The sequence below is a fragment of the Taudactylus pleione genome, unplaced genomic scaffold, assembly GCF_031769625.1.
Source record: "Taudactylus pleione unplaced genomic scaffold, aTauple2 ptg000086l, whole genome shotgun sequence".
Taxonomy (NCBI): Eukaryota; Metazoa; Chordata; class Amphibia; order Anura; family Myobatrachidae; genus Taudactylus; species Taudactylus pleione.
In genome coordinates this window covers 21,228,271-21,248,070 of record NW_028284488.1, presented here as the reverse complement: position 1 = coordinate 21,248,070, position 19,800 = coordinate 21,228,271, and the positions used below count along the sequence as shown (strand labels likewise).

Sequence of the window (19,800 nt, the reverse complement as noted above, 5' to 3'; positions counted from 1 at the left end):
CAGTCTGCACCGCGGTAAGCCTCTAATAAATCTTCACTATGTGGCGCTTTACGCGGCAGCGTACCACGCGTAGCCATAGAACCGGCCCTGCCTGTGCCAGCTTTACTGCCCTATTCATGCCAAAATCCTTGTTGTGCCAGGAAAATAACAATTGAAAACTGTGTAAAGGACACAATTCTTTCTTTATACAGTGTTAGTTTAGTGATCTATATTACGTTTTAATATAACAATCTCTGAATAAGAAACTGGAAAATTAATAAGATGTGAATAAGAAGCTGGAGCTTGAATAAGAAGTGAATAAGAAACAAATAAGCTGCTAACTTCAGCCTCGTCATAAGCACCGTGTTCATGAGCACGTCATGTGTGCTTACACGAATATCTCTAACCTATTCTATAATCTCTGATGATAGCATGTTGGATGGGTGTTTCCTGATGCATAACCCTGACCGTCTCGTCTAACGTCATCATATTACCGAGGCTGGCCGGCCCTCTCCTGGGCACACACTGTAGTCGGGGCGGAGCACACAGTAGAGCAGCTGCAGAAGAGAGAGATCCTGTCCTGTTAGGAGGTGGTGTACAGTAGTACGTACTGCGGGAGGCAGCCGGAGCTCGGGTACCTGGGCCTTTCTGCTTCTGCGAGCTCTAGCTGAGCGGGTGTGCGAGACAGCTGCCGAGATCCTGCTACTTAGTAACATGCAGGCCTGGAGCCCCAGCATCGCCCCTGGAGGAAGTGGCCGCCTCTCTGTCCTCCAGCGGCACCTCGTATCCTTTTTACATGTTATAGAGAAGATCAACACACTGACAATCACATTATCACCTTTACACGAGCACATTTACTATATCCTACAATTCTATGCTGTGATGAGAACTTCATGTGGTCAATGATTACTTTTATGTTACATAATGCACATGATCAGTACACAGATATTTCTTATGGGATATGTCACACACTTATTGTCCCTATTATACAGTGAATGTTCCAGGTATTAAAGATTCACCCCTGAAAATGACCTCGCTTTTCAGAATTGAGCAAATTAATATTTCCCTATAAATCAAATGTATTTTTATTCTTACTTTTATAAATGAATATTTACTTGGTTACAAACTCTTCTTGCTGTCTAAGGATCATACCATGACCTTATACTGTATGACCCACATCCTTAATGGGGTTGGTAGTACACAGTTGTAGACGGTAACATGCATGATGTGCTTGGGTGCATTTGTTTGTGCTCCTGGACATTATTTTCATCTGTAGTATGTATGTCACATGTAGTGTGTATGTCACATGCAGTATGTATGTCACATGCCTCTGTCTCTTGCTTTTGTAATAGTCACACCAGGTATTCAATGAGTGGCAATGGCTATGAGGTGCACAAGTATAGTTGCAGTGCACCCCATAGGGTAAGGGTTCTAATACTTACTGAAGTGTGTCGGCATCCTGACCGTCGGGATCCTGTACCCAACCCTAACAAAGCATACCGTTTAATAAATAAAAGGCCTTGCTAGCAATCATTTGTGATTTCATGCCAAAAACAATGTGCATACAGCTGAGGCCAAAAGTTTTGAGAATGACACAAGTTTTGGTTTTCACAAAGTTTGCTGCTTCAGTGTTTAGACCTGTTTGTCAGATGTTACTATGGTATACTGAAGTAATATTACAAGCATTTCATAAGTGTCAGAGGCTTTTATTGACAATTACATTAAGTTTATGCAAAGAGACAATATTTGCAGTGTTGACCCTTCTTTTTCAAGACCTCTGCCATTCGCCCTGGCATGCTGTCAATCAAATTCTGGGCCACATACTGACTGAGACCACACATGAATGGTCTCAGGATGCTTTACTGTTGGCCCATCAGTCAGTATGTGGCCCAGAAGTTGATTGACAGCATGCCAGGGCGAATTGCAGAGGTCTTGAAAAAGAAGGGTCAACACTGCAAATATTGTCTCTTTGCATAAACTTAATGTAATTGTCAATAAAAGCCTCTGACACTTATGAAATGCTTGTAATATTACTTCAGTATACCATAGTAACATCTGACATAAAGGTCTAAATACACTGAAGCAGCAAACTTTGTAAAAATCAATACTTGTGTCATTCTCAAAACTTTTGGGCACGGCTGTATATAATACGAATGTAGAACTGGCACACTGAGCATAACTAGATTTTAGCCGTCACACTGATGATAGCAAAATGTTGTCGACCACTACACTAGAGATAAGTGCAGGGATGAATACTGCAAGTGTCTCACAGCCATGCCTAGAGCAAACATTAAGCTGCTCTTATAACATATCTCTTCCACCCCAATGCCGAAGTCTGATGCCACACATCCACTAATAGATAGTGGAACGACAGTACGATTACAGCATCGTACCCTCGTTCCCCATCCCCTGCAGTGCCTACACTGAATGATTAGTCATTCAGTGCAGGCACCCTCCGTCATCCCTGAACATAGTCAATCTGTCGTTACCGGCAGATTGACCGCCATGTTCAGCCGATGATTGATGTTGGAAACGACCAGCGGGAGCATGAGTCGCTGGTAGTTTCCGACATTATAGTACACGATTAATGAATGACTGAACGATAATTTCGTCGTTATCGTTCAGTTGCCCATTAATATCTGCTAGTTGGTCGTTTTTGCCCCTGTACTGAGAAGTTTGCTTCTGGTCTCAGATCAGGTTGATCATCAGTAATCCATGAAAACCTGATTACTGTCAGGGTGTAGACTATTTAAGTAACCATGGATGTTATCTACTTTATTCCTTTTTTTTTTTTTTTTTTTCAAACAGTTGGCAGGCAGCGCAGCTGAAAGTGTTTCTGGGGGTGCTGGGGTGGTAGTTATTATATTGGCTCTGGACAGAACATGAATGCAATTAAAGCTTGTGTATAATGAGCCTTTAATACTACAAGCTGCATTTAAAGTCCTGAAAAGCTGACAGTGCTTTCTCAATTGTGATCAGTTATCCTTATGAAAGATTCAGTCAGGCTGAGTTGACTACCGGTGAACAATACGAACTTTAGTCGCTGAATGCACTTTTGCACTTTGAATAGCAAAGGAAAATGTTTGTTTTCTCCAGTGCTTGATTTATAGTCTTGATAACCTATAGCGTGATTTGTCACATGCAGGTTTTGTAGCTGCTATGTCTTTTCTAATCTCAAGTAATTTAGACAAGGGGGTATATTTACTAAAGTGAGCGTTTTTAGAAGTGGAGATGTTGCCCATAGCAACCAATCAGATTCTATTTAACATGTAACTAGCACCTTCTAGAAGATAATAGCTCGAATCTGATTGGTTGCTGTGGGCAACATTTCTACTTCTTAAAAACCCACTTTAGTAAATTTACCCCAAGGTGTTCAGTTTTTAAAATAAAGATTCTAAGTGTGAGCCAGAATATATTCACATTTCTATTTTTTTTGTTAATTGTTCAAAATAAAAGGCAAATTGTTATTGTAAGCGTTATTAGATATATAAACAAGACTATGGGACATATTTACTAAGCAACAGAATTACAAAATATTGTATAAACCAGGGGTTCCAAAACATTTTTGAATCAGTACACCCTAAAGTATCAGCATTTTGTTCATGGCACCCCTACCCTAAACGTTTCTATTATTGAGAAATTCACAAGTAGTTATTCAATTAATTGTGCTTACCTGTAATTTTTAGGTCCAGTTATGTGGTGGTTGACAGGATTGTGCTTCTGTGTGTCCACCTACATTATATTTGGCAGCCACCAGCTCTAGTTTTGCCTCTCACGTTGACCATAAATAATTTAATATGGTCCTTGACCACCAACCCGTGGCACCCCTGCAAGTCCCCCGCGGCACCCAGTTTGGGAACCACTGGTATAAATTGTATGCACTTCACTTCCCTGCTAATACCTTGCTGCTAGATTTGCTCCATTATATGCCCACCCATGGTGGAACCATATATGACGTGTCATGTGTGAGGCTGTATCACTATTTCTTACCAGTTATTTATATGGTGCATACATATTCTGCTTTACAGAGAATATTTGGTCATTCACATCAGTCCCTGCATCAGAGGTGCTTACAATCTGTATTCTCTACCACATGCAAGCACTTTAGGGTTAATTATTTATGTCAGAATCCAATTAACCTACCAGTATGTTTTGTATTGTGTGAGGAAACTCATGCAAACATGGGGAGAACATACAAACTCCACATGAATAGGGTCTTGGTGGGAAACAAAACCAGACCTCAGTGCTGTGAAGTAGTAATGCTAACCACTATGATACTTAGCTGCAATAGGGGGGAATCCAATTAGCCGCAAGGTTTACTGGGACTGCCAAAACAATGATTCCACACAGCCAGAGTTCCCTGGAAACCTTTTCAGACACAGTAATTCCATTTCAAGGTGAGACTAAAGATGAAAGTCAAGTCCAGAAAAAAAATACAAAAAGTCACACCATAATAGTATGTCACTAGCAAGATAGGATGCAGGGACAAACGGCAGTTGTCATAGATGTGACCGCATTTTATTTATACCCCTTTTACACCAGAGCAAAAACCTGGCTGATTGCTGGGTCTACCCGGGTCACAGCTCAGTGTAAAAGGGTCCCTGCAAAATAACCCGGGTCAAGTGACCCGACAATCCAACCCAGGTAGCTACCAGGGTTGGACCCAGGATAGACCTGGGTAATGGTGCAGTGTAAACGGCGCAACCCGGGTTATCCGACCTGGGTCATGCCTGAAAGGAGCTGATTGGTGGTTGTGGAGCAGTCACCTCCCACTTTTTATTACCTCACAAGTTTAGCAGGGCAGACCCAGGGTCAGTGTGAATGGGGCTAAGCTGGGAATAACCCAGAACGATGGTGCTGTGTAAATGGTGTCTGACCTGGGTTGGAAACATGTCTGAAAACCCAGGTTGTACCCGGGTTTTTGGTGGAAAAGCGGTATTATTGATACTTCCCGCCCTATGTTATATACATACACACATGTCAACATTAATAATGTTATACACCGCGGATACTCGGATAAAAAATACTCCTTATTAATGGGGGTATTTTTGCTCTGCCGAATAAACGTAGCGCGACCACTGGTGCCTTTACACATTATAAGAACAGATGCGTACAGGTTTTATGTATTTCATTAATTTTTCTTCACTTTTAATAAGTTGTTAACAACATTTGTATAACATAGTGTATGAGTGCTAGACGTGGGGGAATTCAATTAGCTGTGGGACTTAATGGTGTAACACCTGGAGCTGTTCAATCAGCAGCTTGATTTCTTGCACGATAACCCATAGATTCCGGTTTATGTGCCCGAGCAATGGTTTAACCACTTGCGGGCAGATGCAGGCAGCCCTACTTACCCCAGAATTCTGTTTGCTCCTCAGGAGGGTGTGAACATAAATCAGCATTAAGTGCAGGCAGCGGGCTGTAATTGAATAGCCATGGGCACTTAACCCCGGGGGGTTACATGTGTGCGGTAAGTGCCACAGGGAATTGAATCGACCCATAATGTCTATTCCCATACCCTGTAGCGAATATACTATAAAAAGAGATTCATATAAAGTCTTCACCAATGTTTAAATCGTTATGTCATTGTGTTTGTATCTCATGTATAAAAGGTTAGTACATTAATACCGGTTTGTATTCGTGGCATTTACATTCTATGAAAAATTCACTTTAATGAAAAGAGGAATTAAACGTTCAAACATATAACAAACACCATATTTTTTTATAACCATGTTTACACACAATTTTTTCACTTTTTTTTTTTTTTTTTTTTTTTTAAAAGAGAATGCATTATATTTACCTTACATAAAGTTTCAGACTGCAGTCCCTGTGTCAGGCCAGATATCAACTGCCAGTCACTCCCCAAACTTCCGGTAATTTTTTTTCTGATTATACTTTTCTATTTCTAGTATTTCAGTATGGATGCATCATGCCCCATTTTTTATCGTATTTGGGCAATCCTCTATTGTCACTGTACACATAGGGTCTGATTCAGAGCCGGACGCTATTTGCGCTCGCTCGTTCAGAAAAAAGGGGTGGCTATTCAAATGAACCGTTCGCTCTTTGCAGTCTGTTCACGCCTCTAGGTCTAAACGAGCGAACAAAACTTGCGGTCGTTATTTTGAAAAATACGCCCCCTGGCCACTCGCATCATACGTCATGTCCGCTATTTATTAGATTAATCGAGTACATCGAACAGCGTATGAACTGCTCACTATTCTTGTGGTTGGTTTTTCCTACTGCTATCTTGCGAGCAGTTCTGACTATTATATAACCAAGTGACGTGGTCAATGACGCTGCTGTATTAATTATGCACACCCTTAAAACGCCCGTTTTGACCTTTAAGCATGCCTGCGTTATGAATCCCACTCCCCGTTTTCAAGCACCTTCCCCTGTTACCACCCACATACGCCTCCTCCTGTCACTCAAAATAGCAGGCATTCGCTATTTAGCGAACAAACGATTTTCGGCCGCACTGACTGGTCCGCGCATGCGTATTACAATCCGTACGCATGCGCAGATGTGTGAACATCGCTCGGAACAAGCGAACGGCCGCTTACGAGCGGCTCTGAATGAGACCCATAATTAGTATAACACTGCAAATGTTAAAGGTTGAATGGTGAGATCGAATCTGAGTTGAATATAATCTATATCACCGTTTGTGGAATGTATAAAAGAGAAGTTTACAGTGGATCAGGAGACAAGGCAAGACATGGAAATAAAATCTCAGTGTACATTATTACTAGTAGACATCCATGGTGTTTTGCTTATGAAATGTTCAAGTTGGAAAACTCCCCTACTTCCGCCATTTGTTTTTTATACATAATTTTTGTACAAGAACATTGTTTTCAAAAATAAGAAAAAGGAAAAAACAATTCTAATAACAACTGCCAAAGGCAGCAAGTGAACGGATTGGGTATGAAATCCCGGCTGTCGGGATGCCGCTGGTCAGAATACCGACAGCAGCATCCCGACACCCATAGGAAAGCATGTAAGTATTTTCCCATCCCCTACCCTAACCCCGGTATGCAGTCGAGATGCCGACCGTCGGCATCTCGACTGTCTAATCCCGGCAAGTGTCTGACAGGCGTCAAAATCCCGACGCCTGTCATTAGACCTACGCTGGGAGCCCGACGCCCGGCTTACCGATCGAATGTAAGCCGGGCACGGACAGCCGCGGGAATGGGGGGAGGGTTAAGGTTAGGGGCTGGGGGGGGGGGGGACTTAGCATTAGACATCCCCCTGGGATGTTAGGGTTAGGCTAGGGGAAGGGGGGGTTAGGGTTAGGCACCCCCCCGGGAGACTTAGGTTTAGGCAGCGGGAAAGGGGGGTTAGGGTTGGGCACCCCTAAGGGAGGGTTAGGGTTAGAGGGCGGTTTAGGTTAGCGATACTTACCTAAATGATCGATCTGGATTTTCACCCCTGCCGGGCTGCCGCTGTCGTGAAATCATACTGATTCCCCTAACCCCTACCCTAACCCTCCTTCCCCGGTGCCTAACCCTAACCTACTCCCCTAGTGCCTAAACCTAACTTCCTCCTCCCCGCACCCTAATCCTAACACTCCCTCCCCGGTGCCTAACCCTAGCGGGGTCCCTAATGCCTAACACTAACCTCCCCCCTAACACCCTGATATATACCTTCGGGATGCCGGCGGTCGGGATACTGGTGTCTGGATCCCGACAAGTGTGCGGGATGCCGACTACATCCCATAAACAACAACCAGATAAACGCAGAATGTTGGACAGGGAAGCCTTCCAGCCATAGACACATAGGGCCTGATTCAGACCCACTCGCGAGCGGCTGTCCGCTCGCAAGTGGGTCGATGTTATGCACTGAGCATGCGCACAACGGAGGGAGCTCCGTCGTGCGCATGCGCCAGACGCGACGAGCGAAGGAAAGTCCTTCGCTCGTTGTGTCCGATCAAAGGGGGCGTGCTGTCAATGTTGATTGACAGCACTCCCCCTTTGGTGGGCGTGCCGGGGGCGTGCCTCCCAGACGGGGGCGTTCCCACGGGAACGCCTCCCGTCAGAAGCCGGCCCACTGACATCACTAGTGATGTCAGTGGGAGTGATTTTGGCTCTGATAGAGCCAAAATCACTCCGGAGCTTGCGGTTGAAAACCTCAACCGCAGGCTCCGGCTCGCAATTTCGATGGTCGCGATGGTCTCGACCATCGCGGCCATCACAAAGCACGCTCGTATAGCCTGTGGGTGGTGACCCACAGCTATACGAGCGTCCAGGAGGACGCTCCATGAAAATGGAGCCCGGCCCTCATTCAGAGCGTGCGCTCTGCTCAGAGCGTACGGCTCTGAATGAGGGCCATAGTCGACGTTTCGGTGTATACACCTTTGTCAGGACATAAAACAAAATAATAGACAAACACCTACAACAATAAATAAATGTATAAACTGCTGATAAGGGAGAGGGACAGGGAAGGAGGGAATGTTGGGAATAGAGGCCAAGACTGGGACCCCCACAAACCTGCTTGATGGAAGGCAGAAAACACTTGTGTACAGTAAGCAGCTAAAATAGCTTTGTTCATGTTAAAATGACTACAGTAAAAGATCTGAAAATCCTGGGACAGGTTTTTTGGAGGGATTGGATATTATAATTGAATCAATAGCACCAGACCTGGAATTATTTGTAAGTTTTGTTGTTTCAATATATAGAGATACAAACATCCATAGATGCTAAGTACCAAATTGTATTAAGCAGCTGCGGCTGAGGAGGGGGTCTAAGGATTTTCCAGTTACTGGCAACTAACTAGGGATGAGATAGGTAAGTGTTTCCCAAACTTTCTTGAGTCATTGTGCCCTAGAGTGTCAGCATTTTTTTCACGGCACCTCTAGGCCAAAAGTTTTTTTTTTACTGAGATTTTCAGTAAACATTATTAATACCACTTTCAGACAGAAGTTAAGGCTTGGACCCTTGTTTTTCACAGGTTTTTGAACACAGGTAGGACCCGGGTCACAGTTCTTACCCCCTTGTCATGTTGCAGCTTGGACCTGGGTTATTCCCGTGTCGACCCCTTTTATACCCCTTTTATACCTCTTTCAGAGATAAGACCCAGGAACTACACAGGTACTTCCCAGGTCTATCAACCATGGAAATTCCCAGGTCTCAGTCTGAGGCTCCCTTTCACACTACACCAAAAACCTGGGAAATTCCAGGGTAGGATACGTTGGCCGTGTTGCGCAGCCGACGGATAGATATGTCTGCAGACCACCTGTACACACACAGCGGCATTCGCGTGGAGGGGGGTGAGTGATCTGCAGATATATCTTTAGATGATGGTCGTTCATACACACTGAACGGCCATCATCTATCCGGCTGCTTCAGGTCTCGCTGGCAGAGCGGCAGGTCAGGTGTGTATCCGCCCCTCGGCTACCTCTGTGTGTATATGGGCGGTCTGCAGACACAGCCAATGCGATATGTCTGTGAATGACGCGGTTCACAGACATTTTGTCTGTACACACTGACCAACGGCCAGCAGATATATTGGCCGATCAATTGATTGGCCAGTATATAAGCCAGTGTGTACCCAGCATAGCAATGAATGAGTTGTCATATCTGGAATTTTTCCCAAGTTGTCTTTCCTGCTGAGTTTGTCTTTTGGATTTGTTATCTGCTTGGTACTGATAACAAGAAATTCTAGAGAACAGAAATAATGGCATTTAAAAAGGGATTGTGTACACAGAGATTTTCAAGTAATGCTGGATACACACTGACAGATACAATTTCCGATCAATTGATCGGCCAATATATCTGCTGCGGCCATTGAGTACCCGCGATGTGTTGGTGAACGTCGTCGTTCACTGACATATCGCATTGGCTGTGCTGCACAGCCGAAGGACAGATATGTCTGCAGACCGCCCATACACACAGCGGCAGCCGCGAGGAGGGAGGCGTGACATGCCCCCCAACCCGCCTGCCGGGTCCCGCCCCCCGGCTGTCGGGAACCCGATGGCACAAGTAGATGGTGGCCATTCAGTGTGTATGAACGACCATCATCTGTAGATAGATCTGCAGATCACTAGACCCCAATTCTTGCTGGTTACACACTGACAGATATATCTGTCCAATCTGTCTGGTGGAAAGGAAAATCTGGTCTGTCTTCCAGGGTTTTAGAGCAAATTTCTATTGGTATTTGCTCCCAAACATTACCAGATTTTCATTCCCACCAGACAGATTGGACAGATATATCTGTCAGTGTATACCCAGCTTAAGAATTGGGGTCTAGGTATGTTCAAATTGGAAAGTAAATTTTTTTGTGTAAGGAATCCAGGGGGTTGCAATGTCCTCACTCAAGGATATTGGAAACTACCTACAGTATATATTTTTCTCAAACCACAATCAAAACTGAGGTATGTATTATTATCATGTATTTATTCAGAGCCATTAATTACACAGTGAGGATAGTTACCATTCACATCAGGCCCTGCCTCTTTGGAGCTTATTAGCATAACAGCTAGTTAGTCAGATAAATTAATCAGTAGAATATTAGAAAGACAAGTTGAGGTCTTGGAAAAAACTTTAGAAAGATTTTGCCCCACACGTCTGATTGGTTCCAAGAGCTCACTAATCACCTGCTGTAGAAACAGAGCAGCAGAATCTGGAAAGTGCCCAGGTTTACCTATCAACGTTTTGGCTGTGTTAACATTTTGCCTTTCAATATAACAACCAGCACTGGGCCATCGTGTCTCCACTCTGATTTTCTGATGTCCGCCCTTAATTACATCTTTAGGATAAACTTTTAATTATGTTTCCATTTGCCGTTTTGAAAAATACACAAAAAATGTTGAGGTTGATTCCTGCTACTCTGCTCACTCCCAACAGCTACACTTTGGATAATGACCTCCTGAGCACAGAACAGAGACTGTTTTATGAGGAAAATGGATTTCTGGTTGTGAAAAACTTGGTGTCACACAAGGACATAGATGAATTCAGGTACAAACCACGTTTTCCAATATATGAACAGTGGGGGTGATTGCCGCCTCCTCCCCGACTAGACACGGCAGCAGTCTTGTCAATCATTCATAGTCTTCTGTCGATCTGTGTGCAATTATGTGCAGTACGGGTCTTGCGCCGGTGCAGAATGGCACAATCGGAGATGTGTGATAACCATCGGGTTAGTGCACATCTCTGAATTAGCCCCAGTTTGTTTAAATATGTATGTTTGTATATGTGTATGTATAAAAAAATATGGTAGTTGCTCAAATCAGCTTAATTGCATAACACAGGTGCTTGTAAAGGGTGGGGTTTACACTGAACACAGAAAAAAGAGATTTACCCCCCAGCACACTGCAGCAAAAACAATACTTAAATCCTACATGATAATAGAGATTCAGAGGTATTAGTTACATACATTTGCAAATATATGAATAAGCGCCAGGCCATCGTCAAGGCTCCTCTATATTGGTGTCCCTAACATTAAGGGGTTCACGTCCGAGAAGCAAGGCACCCCCAAAAAAATTCCAGCCAAGGGCCATCCCCAGGGCATCACACGAAAAAGGTGATAGTGAAGTGTAAAGAAAAGATGTGTAAGGATAAATCAATAAGTGTTAATGAAATGAGAAAGAATTAAAATGACATTTATATATTTGTCATTTTAATTCTTTCTCATTTCATTAACACTTACTGATTTATCCTTACACATCTTTTCTTTACACTTCACTATAACCTTTTTCCCTTTTTCGTGTGATGCCCTGGGGATGGCCCTTGGCTGGAATTTTTTTGGGGTGCCTTGCTTCTCGGACGTGAACCCCTTAATGTTAAGGACACCAATATAGAGGAGCCTTGACGATGGCCTGGCGCTTATTCATATATTGTTTTTGCTGCAGTGTGCTGGGGGGCAAATCTCTTTTTTCTGTGTTCATATGTGTATGTATGTATGTATGTATGTATGTACTTATGAATATATATAATACTTGTGTAAGGTCTGTCCTGTCTCCTCAATGCATGCTGTGGAAGCCTGGGCATGCTCCCCTACAGCTCCCACTACAAGGGAGACGGGACAGTTCCAGATTAGGAGTATCAGCTGCTGGGGTATGTGGGGACGGAGGGGGTCGGGACAAAGTGACTGTGGGGTTTGAGGGGTCATGATAGAGCCACATGGGATGGTGGGTGGGGGCTGTTAGGGATGGAGCAGTAATGAAGGTGGGACGCTGGTTATTATTATTTTTAGCTAATTTGTAGAGTCATTTTTTTATTTTATTATTCCGATTTTGCTATTAAAGCCTTCACGCCTGTATTTTAGTTTCATTAGTAAATGGTAATAACTACTTTTCAGGGAGGTTTTTGAGAAAGTTTGCAAGAAAGAGCTGACGGCACCTGGAATGTTGGTCATGCGAGATGTGGCCATTGCTAAGTCAGAATATGTTCCAGACCAAAAAGCCATTACAAAGGTTCAGGACTTCCAGGAGCTTCCTGGTCTGTTCAGATACTGCAGCTTACCTCAGGTAATGTGCTTTACCAAGCCTAGCAAATGCACTAAACATTGGTTGTTTTAAAAATAACAGCAGTGCACTATTTTGTTTGTGATTTAGAAAGTTATTGTACTGGTGGAAGCAACACTATTCCTGCCACCCAGTTACAATGATTCCATAAGGGTTGTGCATGTTTTTTTTGTTAATGGTTTGTGAAAAAGCTTGCTGGCAGTAACGTGCATGTGGCAAGAGCAGAAGTGTCACTCAAAAGTCCACCCTAATACCACTTTTGGACCACCTTCATTAATTTCAACTTTTTGTTTTTCTCCTTGTAACCCTTTGCATTTAACTCATTAAAAAGTGTGGCACATTAAAGAAAGGTAGCCCTGTTGTTCTCTTTCTTTCCTGAATCATACAAAGGAGGGTAAAGCAGCAGTGTATTAGAGTGAAAATCTAACAGTAGAATCCAAGAACTTGTTTTGCAATAAAATAAAAACTAAGGCCCTGATTCAGACCCACTCGCGAGCGGCTGTCCGCTCGCAAGTGGGTCGATGGTCTGCACTGCGCATGCGCACGACGGAGGGAGCTCCGTCGTGCGCATGCGCGAGACGCGCCGAGCGAAGGACTTTCCTTTGCTCGGAGTGTCTCATCAAAGGGGGCGTGCTGTCGATGTTGACTGACAGCACGCCCCCTTTGGTGGGCGTGCCGCGGGCGTGCCTGCCAGACGTAGGCGTTCCCAAGGGAACGCCTACCGTCTGAAGCCGGCCCCACTGACATCACTAGTGATGTCAGTGGGAGTGATTTTGGCTCTGATAGAGCCAAAATCACTCCTGGCCTTGCGGTTGAAAACCTCAACCGCAGGCTGTTGCTCGCAGTGGCGATGGTCGCATGTTCACTGTCTATTAAGCATGCAATACAGCATGATCTCTATTTAGTAGAGTACAATAATCAAATTAATACAGCTAAACGCCGACGCGCGTTTCGCTGTAGCTTTATCACAAAAAATCAATTTGTTAAGGTGTTGGTGGTGCTCCCATGAGTCCAATATATAATCTGCAAAACATTTTTTTAATAAATAGACAATTATTGAATCAAACGATCCAATAAGAGATTCTTATGATCTGAGATATATATATAAAATAATTTTCGGCATTTCATCTCATAATTTGGATTATCAGGAAATTATAAAAGAAGATATACTGTATATTTTCACCACATATAATTATGGTAGGAGTGCATGATTAATTCATTTTTCTCATGCAAACATATCCTATTCCCTGCCCTAATTAATTTAATTTAATTAAACTTTACTTCATGTTGACATCTATGTAATCTATGTGATTTATGTAAGTTTTATTTGTCCTTTTGTAGTCCTATACCACGAGCCAACACTTTCACAGGCTTGTATATATTTTATTATATATCTAATAAAGTTATAATTTAACATTGTCATATTATACAATAAGAGTGCCCCAAAACAAGAGTCTTTCTTTCTTTTGTTTTTTCCGTGCTCTGCGGCATGGTAAAGAACAAAAAATGTTTTTGTATTACATATCCTGTTACAGTTGGGAAACTTCAGCTTGTACCTCTCCATCACCCGCTGATGACTTGTAGAATTTCCTGAAAAGTAAAGCCAGATGCATATAGTGGGTCACTTTCCCCCTAAGGCGGGGCTGGCAGACTGATGAGGATGAGATGTGTCTCCACAGGTACCAAGGACAGAAAAATGCTGCAACCTCCGGGCAGCTATCCTCTTGGCAGACATTTCTATATTGAAGTGTTTGTGAGCCTCCGTACTACTGGGTTAATTTGCCATACAGAGTAATCTTATATACACATATGCCCTAATAGATAACAACATGAAATAAATATTATACATACATTACTTTTCATTTTTTTTTTTTTTTAACAGCAATGTTTTTGTTTTTTATCGAGGTTTTACAAAAACAGCAAAGAAAGGGGTAAAGACACAGAAAGGAGAACAAAGGGGGGGAGAGGAGTAATCAAATAGTTATTGAACAACAATCACATTGGCAATACTGTGCAGAGTACAGGCAAACAAATCAGATCAATCAATGCAGAAACATAAATCGTATTATGGTTACTGACATAAGAAAAGCAAAGGGCAAGAAAAACTAAGGGACATGAATCAGGAATTTTGCTGCATCAGGACTGGAGAGTCGGGGACCTGGGGTACGTGAATACGCTTAAGAACACCAGTGCGGCTCCCTCTGTAACATAGAGATACATTGAGAACCATTTCATCAGAGGAGAGAAAGGAGAGGTGGAGTAGGGGACTGCAAAAGTCTCCATCTCAAAATTATATTACATTTTAGAGAACACTTTAGACAAAGTAGGGGATTTCCACAATGGGGCTAACGTGGCTCTGGCTTACCATTTCACATCTTTGTTATATATTATTCATGGTTTATGTTGAGGATGGGATGTGCCCTTTTTATAGGACATTGTAACTAGAGAAAGGTTCCCAGGCCTTTGGCCAAATATTAGAAATATAAATATTACTATCAGAAAATGTAATAGAAGTTTGCTATATATACAGTGCCTTGCAAAAGTATTCACCCCCTTTGCCTTTTTTCATGTTTTGTTGCCTCACAACCTGGAATTAAAATGGATTGTTTGAAGGTGTGCATCATTTCATTCACAGAACATGCCTTCAACTGTGAAGTTGTGGTTTTTTTTATATTGTGAATCAAACAACATTTAGAACACCATAACAGAAAACTTCAGCGTGCATAACTATTCACCCCCCTAAAGTCAGTACTTTGGTGAGCCACCTTTTGCGGCAATTACAGCTGCAAGTCGCTTTGGATAAGTATCTATGAGCTTGCCACATCTTGCCCCTGGGATTTTTGCCCATTCCTCCAGGCAAAACTGCTCCAGGTCCTTCATGTTTATGGTTTCCGCTTGTGAACAGCAATCTTCAAGTCTGACCACAGATTCTCAATTGGATTGAGATCTGGGCTTTGAGTAGGCCATTCCAACACATTGAGTGTTGCTTTAGCAGTATGCTTCGGGTCATTGTCTTGCTGGAAGGTGAACCTCCGTCCCAGTCTCAAATCACAGGCAGACTGAAACAGGTTTTGCACAAGAATATCCCTGTATTTAGCACCATCCATCTTTCCTTCGACTTGAATCAGTTTCCCAATCCCTGCTGCTGAAAAACATCCCCACAGCATGATGCTGCCACCACCATGTTTCACTGTGGGGATCGTGTTCTTGGGGTGATTGGATGTGTTGGGTTTGCGCCAGACATAGCGTTTTCCTTAGTGGCCCAAAAGTAACATTTTAGTATCATCTGACCAGAGCACCTTCCTCCATACATTTGGGGAGTCGCCCACATGCCTTTTGGCAAACTCTGATCATGTCTTCTTATTTTTATCACTAAGTAATGGCTTTTTTCTGGCCACTCTTCCATAAAGCCCAGCTCTATGGAGTGTATGGCTTATTGTGGTCACATGCACAGATACACCAGTCTCTGCGGTGGACCTCTGCAGCTCCTTCAGGGTTACCTTTGGTCTCTGTGCTGCCTCTCTGATTATTGCCCTCCTTGCCCGGTCTGTGAGTTTCGGTGGGCGGACCTCTCTTGGCAGGTTTGTTGTGGTACCATGTTTTTTCCATTTGATGATGATGGATTTGATGGTGCTCTGGGGGATCATCAAAGATTTGGATATTTTTTTTTATAACCCAATCCAGAATTGTACTTCTCAACAACTTTGTCCCTGACTTGTTTGGAGAGCTCCTTGGTCTTCATGGTGTGATATCTCTTGCTTAGTGGTGTTGCAGCCTTTGGGGCCTTTCGGAAAAGGTGTGTTTATACTGACAGATCATGTGACATTTAGATTTCACACAGGTGGACTTCATTTCACTAATTATGCGACTTCTGAAGGTAATTGGTTGCACCAGAACTTTTGAGGGGCTTCATAGCAAAGGCAGTGATTACATATGCACATGACCATTTTCAGAATGTTATTTATAAAGATTATTTTTTATATATATTTTTCTCATTTCACTTCACAAATTAGACTATTTTGTGCAGATCCATCACATAAAATTCAGATAAAAAAAATACAGGTTGTAATGTAAGAAAAAAGGTAAAAAGCCAAGGGGGTGAATACAGCCAAATATAATAAGCCATCTATGAATTGGTTGGTACCAATCTCTAACAGTGACCCTTTTAGCTCATTGATACAGATAGAGAAGGAAAGTTCTATCGCACAGAAATAATAAGTTAATGTTGTTAGAAAGATACCCCTAAATATTCAAAAATTGTCATATATTTGTTTTTCTTCATATGATAGGGGGTGCTGCCATAGGCCAAAAGTTATAACTGGATCAAAGGAGAGAAAAAAAAAAGCCTATAATTGGCGCACAAACTAATTAAAATTTAACTTTTATTTATTAATAATAAATTAATAAATAAAAGTTACATTTTAGTTAATTTGTGTGCCGATTATAGGCTTCTTTTTTCTCTCCTTTGATCCAATCATTGATACAGAGCATTACATCACTGTACTGCTGTATTGATGATTAATAATATACAGAAGATTTTTTTCCTCATCTTTTTAGAAAAGCTTCCACTGATTGTTTGGGCTTTATTACATGAATTTCTCACTTAAGGTTACTCCACAACATTTACTCACTTTCTAACTGTTATTATTCTATTGTTACCTAGATCCTGAAGTATGTGGAGTGTTTCACAGGGCCACACATCATGTCCATGCACACCATGCTGATAAATAAGCCTCCTGATGCAGGTAAGATACTAATGACAAGGGCCAAAGGGAACACATTGTGTTATTATTTCTATGTAACTAATACCTAATGTATTTGGTTTGGATTGTTATACTAGTTACTGTAAAACATCCCTTGCTTTCTTCTGACATAATGTATTCACTAATGGGATTCTTTGTTGTGTGGGTTTTTCCCCAAGAATGCAGAGCAGTATTGTGGTTCTTCCCTCTCCCCACACTCACACTCTGCATATCAGCTCTGGTCCTTCTAAAAACGCTCCCAAAGTCCAACTTTGTTCAATGAAATATATATTATTTTTAGAGGATACCCAACTGTAAGCTTGCAAAGAAAAGTCCTTTATTTAGCGTATGAATGACTCCATCTCCTCTGCTTTCTTATTTCTCTTATACGTACTTCACAAAAGAGAACTTGTTTCAGCACTTCTCTGCATATGTGCAAACTCATTGCCTCTGCCTGTGCAAACTGCGGCTCTTACATAAATGTCACATCTTGCTCTGAATCCATGCACACCAGCTGCAATCTAGGCAAGGCCAGGTGCACATACCTGTAATAACCCAGAAACATTACAGCTGACAACACACTAGGAAATCTGATTGTTCCATTTGTTTCTGCCTGACCAAAATGCTATTGGGATTGAGCGTACTGAGGCTGAATGGAGCATCCCATCAGTCATTAGGCAGTGGTGTGTTTGAAGAATTGAAGGTGATGACTCCTTTCAAATATATCCTATTTTCTACTTCAAGGTCCATAGGGTATTCACAGGATACCTTGGGGTATAGGTGATGACGTCAGGCATCGGGCACCATAGAGTTAAGTTTTCAGTCCTCCCAGGATGCACTAGGGTCCCCCTCCTATACCCCGCCCCCGAGCCAAGGCATCCCAGTTTAGTTTGGTGCCCGGCCGGAGTCGGGTGCACCTGTTGGAGTGGGGGCTAAGAAGAGCCCCTGAAGTTTTCTTCAAGCAGCTGTGGCTGCACATCTGGAAGTACAGCATGGACAGTCAGTCCTGACGTCCATGCTGTCTTCCCTACACCCCCGCCGGTACCAGAACGCCGGTACTGATCCGGGGATGCTGGTAGACATCTGGGGTCACAGCTAGCGGTGACCCCGGATGTTCGGGACCATGGCCGGAATCAAGGGGGACAGCAAGGTAAGCAGCAGGGTCCCGCGGTGGGTCCCCGCTGTTACATGGTCCAGAGTCCCCAGGCAGGGGGCTCCCTGGGGACTGGCTGCAGCGTGGAGCCAGGTATATAACCTGCGCTTCCACTACCCCCCTGGGACAGCGAACAGCAGCAGAGCGGTAGTGCTGCGGCATCCCGGGGGTTAAATGCATGCCAGGGGAGCGCGCCTTCCCTGTCTCACAGCCGGCGCCTCCCCCGCTGCACACAGCCCTCTCTGCACACTATCGACTGGCCCTGTGGCAGCGCTCCTCCCCCAGGCCAGCCTCCTCTAAGCTCCTCGGCGGCCATCTTCACAACCGCATGGTGAACGCTGCTGGAAGCCTGGAATCAGAGGCATCGTGGTCTGGGTCCCCCCGCATACCTCTCCTCCGATTTGGTTCAGGCCTGTGTATGCAGCGCTGTGTCCTACCAGGCCCTGTGTCTGGGTAGTTGAGAATCAGCGCTGATAGTGCAGGAATTGATTTTTCTTTGCATTGTATGTGACTGTGCTAGCGCTGCTGCCTGTACTTTACTTCTATTACTGTCAGCCTTATTACTGTCCCTGTCTTTCTGCTAAAGCCCTTGTGGTGCGGTGCTGCAGGGTGGTCTCTCACTATACGAACAAGTATTGCTGAGAGGGGTCACATATTTACCATTATGTCTGAGAGTGATTTCTCTGTACAGCTTCGGTGTGCTACGTGCAAGGCAACTATAGCAGAGGGGGAGGGTAGCTTGGAAGGGCTATGCCGTCCGTGTTATTTATTGGCGCGACCTATTACGGTCACAGCACCGGTACAGGAGCTGCCCTGGGCTTGTTTCGCCAAGGCGCTTACAACCCTCGTGGGCCAGTTAGCTCCGCAGCCTCCATTCACTCAGATGGGATTGTCCCAGCAGTCAGTGGTGTCATCACCCATGCAGGGTTTCCCGAGACAATTAATGGTACCACACGGTCTTCCTATTTCCCCTCCTCAGGTCTCTCATGAGCCTGCGTGGGTTAATTCGTTAACAAGCTCTGTACAGCAGTTGTCAGACGTGTTGCAGGGGGAGTCTGTGATGCGGCCCCACAAGCGGCCGGTGGCGTCTCAGTCCGCTCCTTATGAGGATGACGACGGGACGTCCGATGATGGGGAGATTCTGGATCTTTCTGACCAGGAACCTCCCCGTCCTAAAGAGTCGGACGCTAAGTCTATAAGTATATACCTGGCCTTATTCGTGCAGTCCGGACTGCTTTAGTTATTGAGGATGAGGAACCTCCGGTATCTAAGTCCAAATACGCCTTTTTCAAAGAGGATAAGGGAGATGCCACAGTGTTTCCTCTTTCGGGACAATTAGTTGACCACCTAGAAGAAGCGTGGAAACAGCCAGGCAAACGATATCAGCCTCAAAGGCGTTTAGCAGTGGCGTATCCGTTTGCGGACAATTATTTTGCTAAGTGGGAATCACCTCCACAGGTGGATTCTCATGT

At 43.7% G+C, this 19,800-nt stretch overlaps 1 protein-coding gene across 1 annotated transcript in view; it reads left to right on the top strand.

The window, feature by feature from the left end:
- The first annotated feature begins 450 nt into the window (after positions 1–450).
- The window catches only part of PHYH (phytanoyl-CoA 2-hydroxylase), a 46,696-nt gene continuing 27,346 nt past the window's right edge, over positions 451–19,800 (top strand). Inside the window, exons 1-5 of the mRNA XM_088468774.1 lie at positions 451–762; positions 5,797–5,852; positions 10,815–10,925; positions 12,268–12,436; positions 17,097–17,178. Of these exons, the coding sequence (XP_088324900.1) occupies positions 694–762; positions 5,797–5,852; positions 10,815–10,925; positions 12,268–12,436; positions 17,097–17,178 (487 nt within the window). The 5' untranslated portion in view covers positions 451–693. The remainder of the gene's footprint in view (positions 763–5,796; positions 5,853–10,814; positions 10,926–12,267; positions 12,437–17,096; positions 17,179–19,800) is intronic.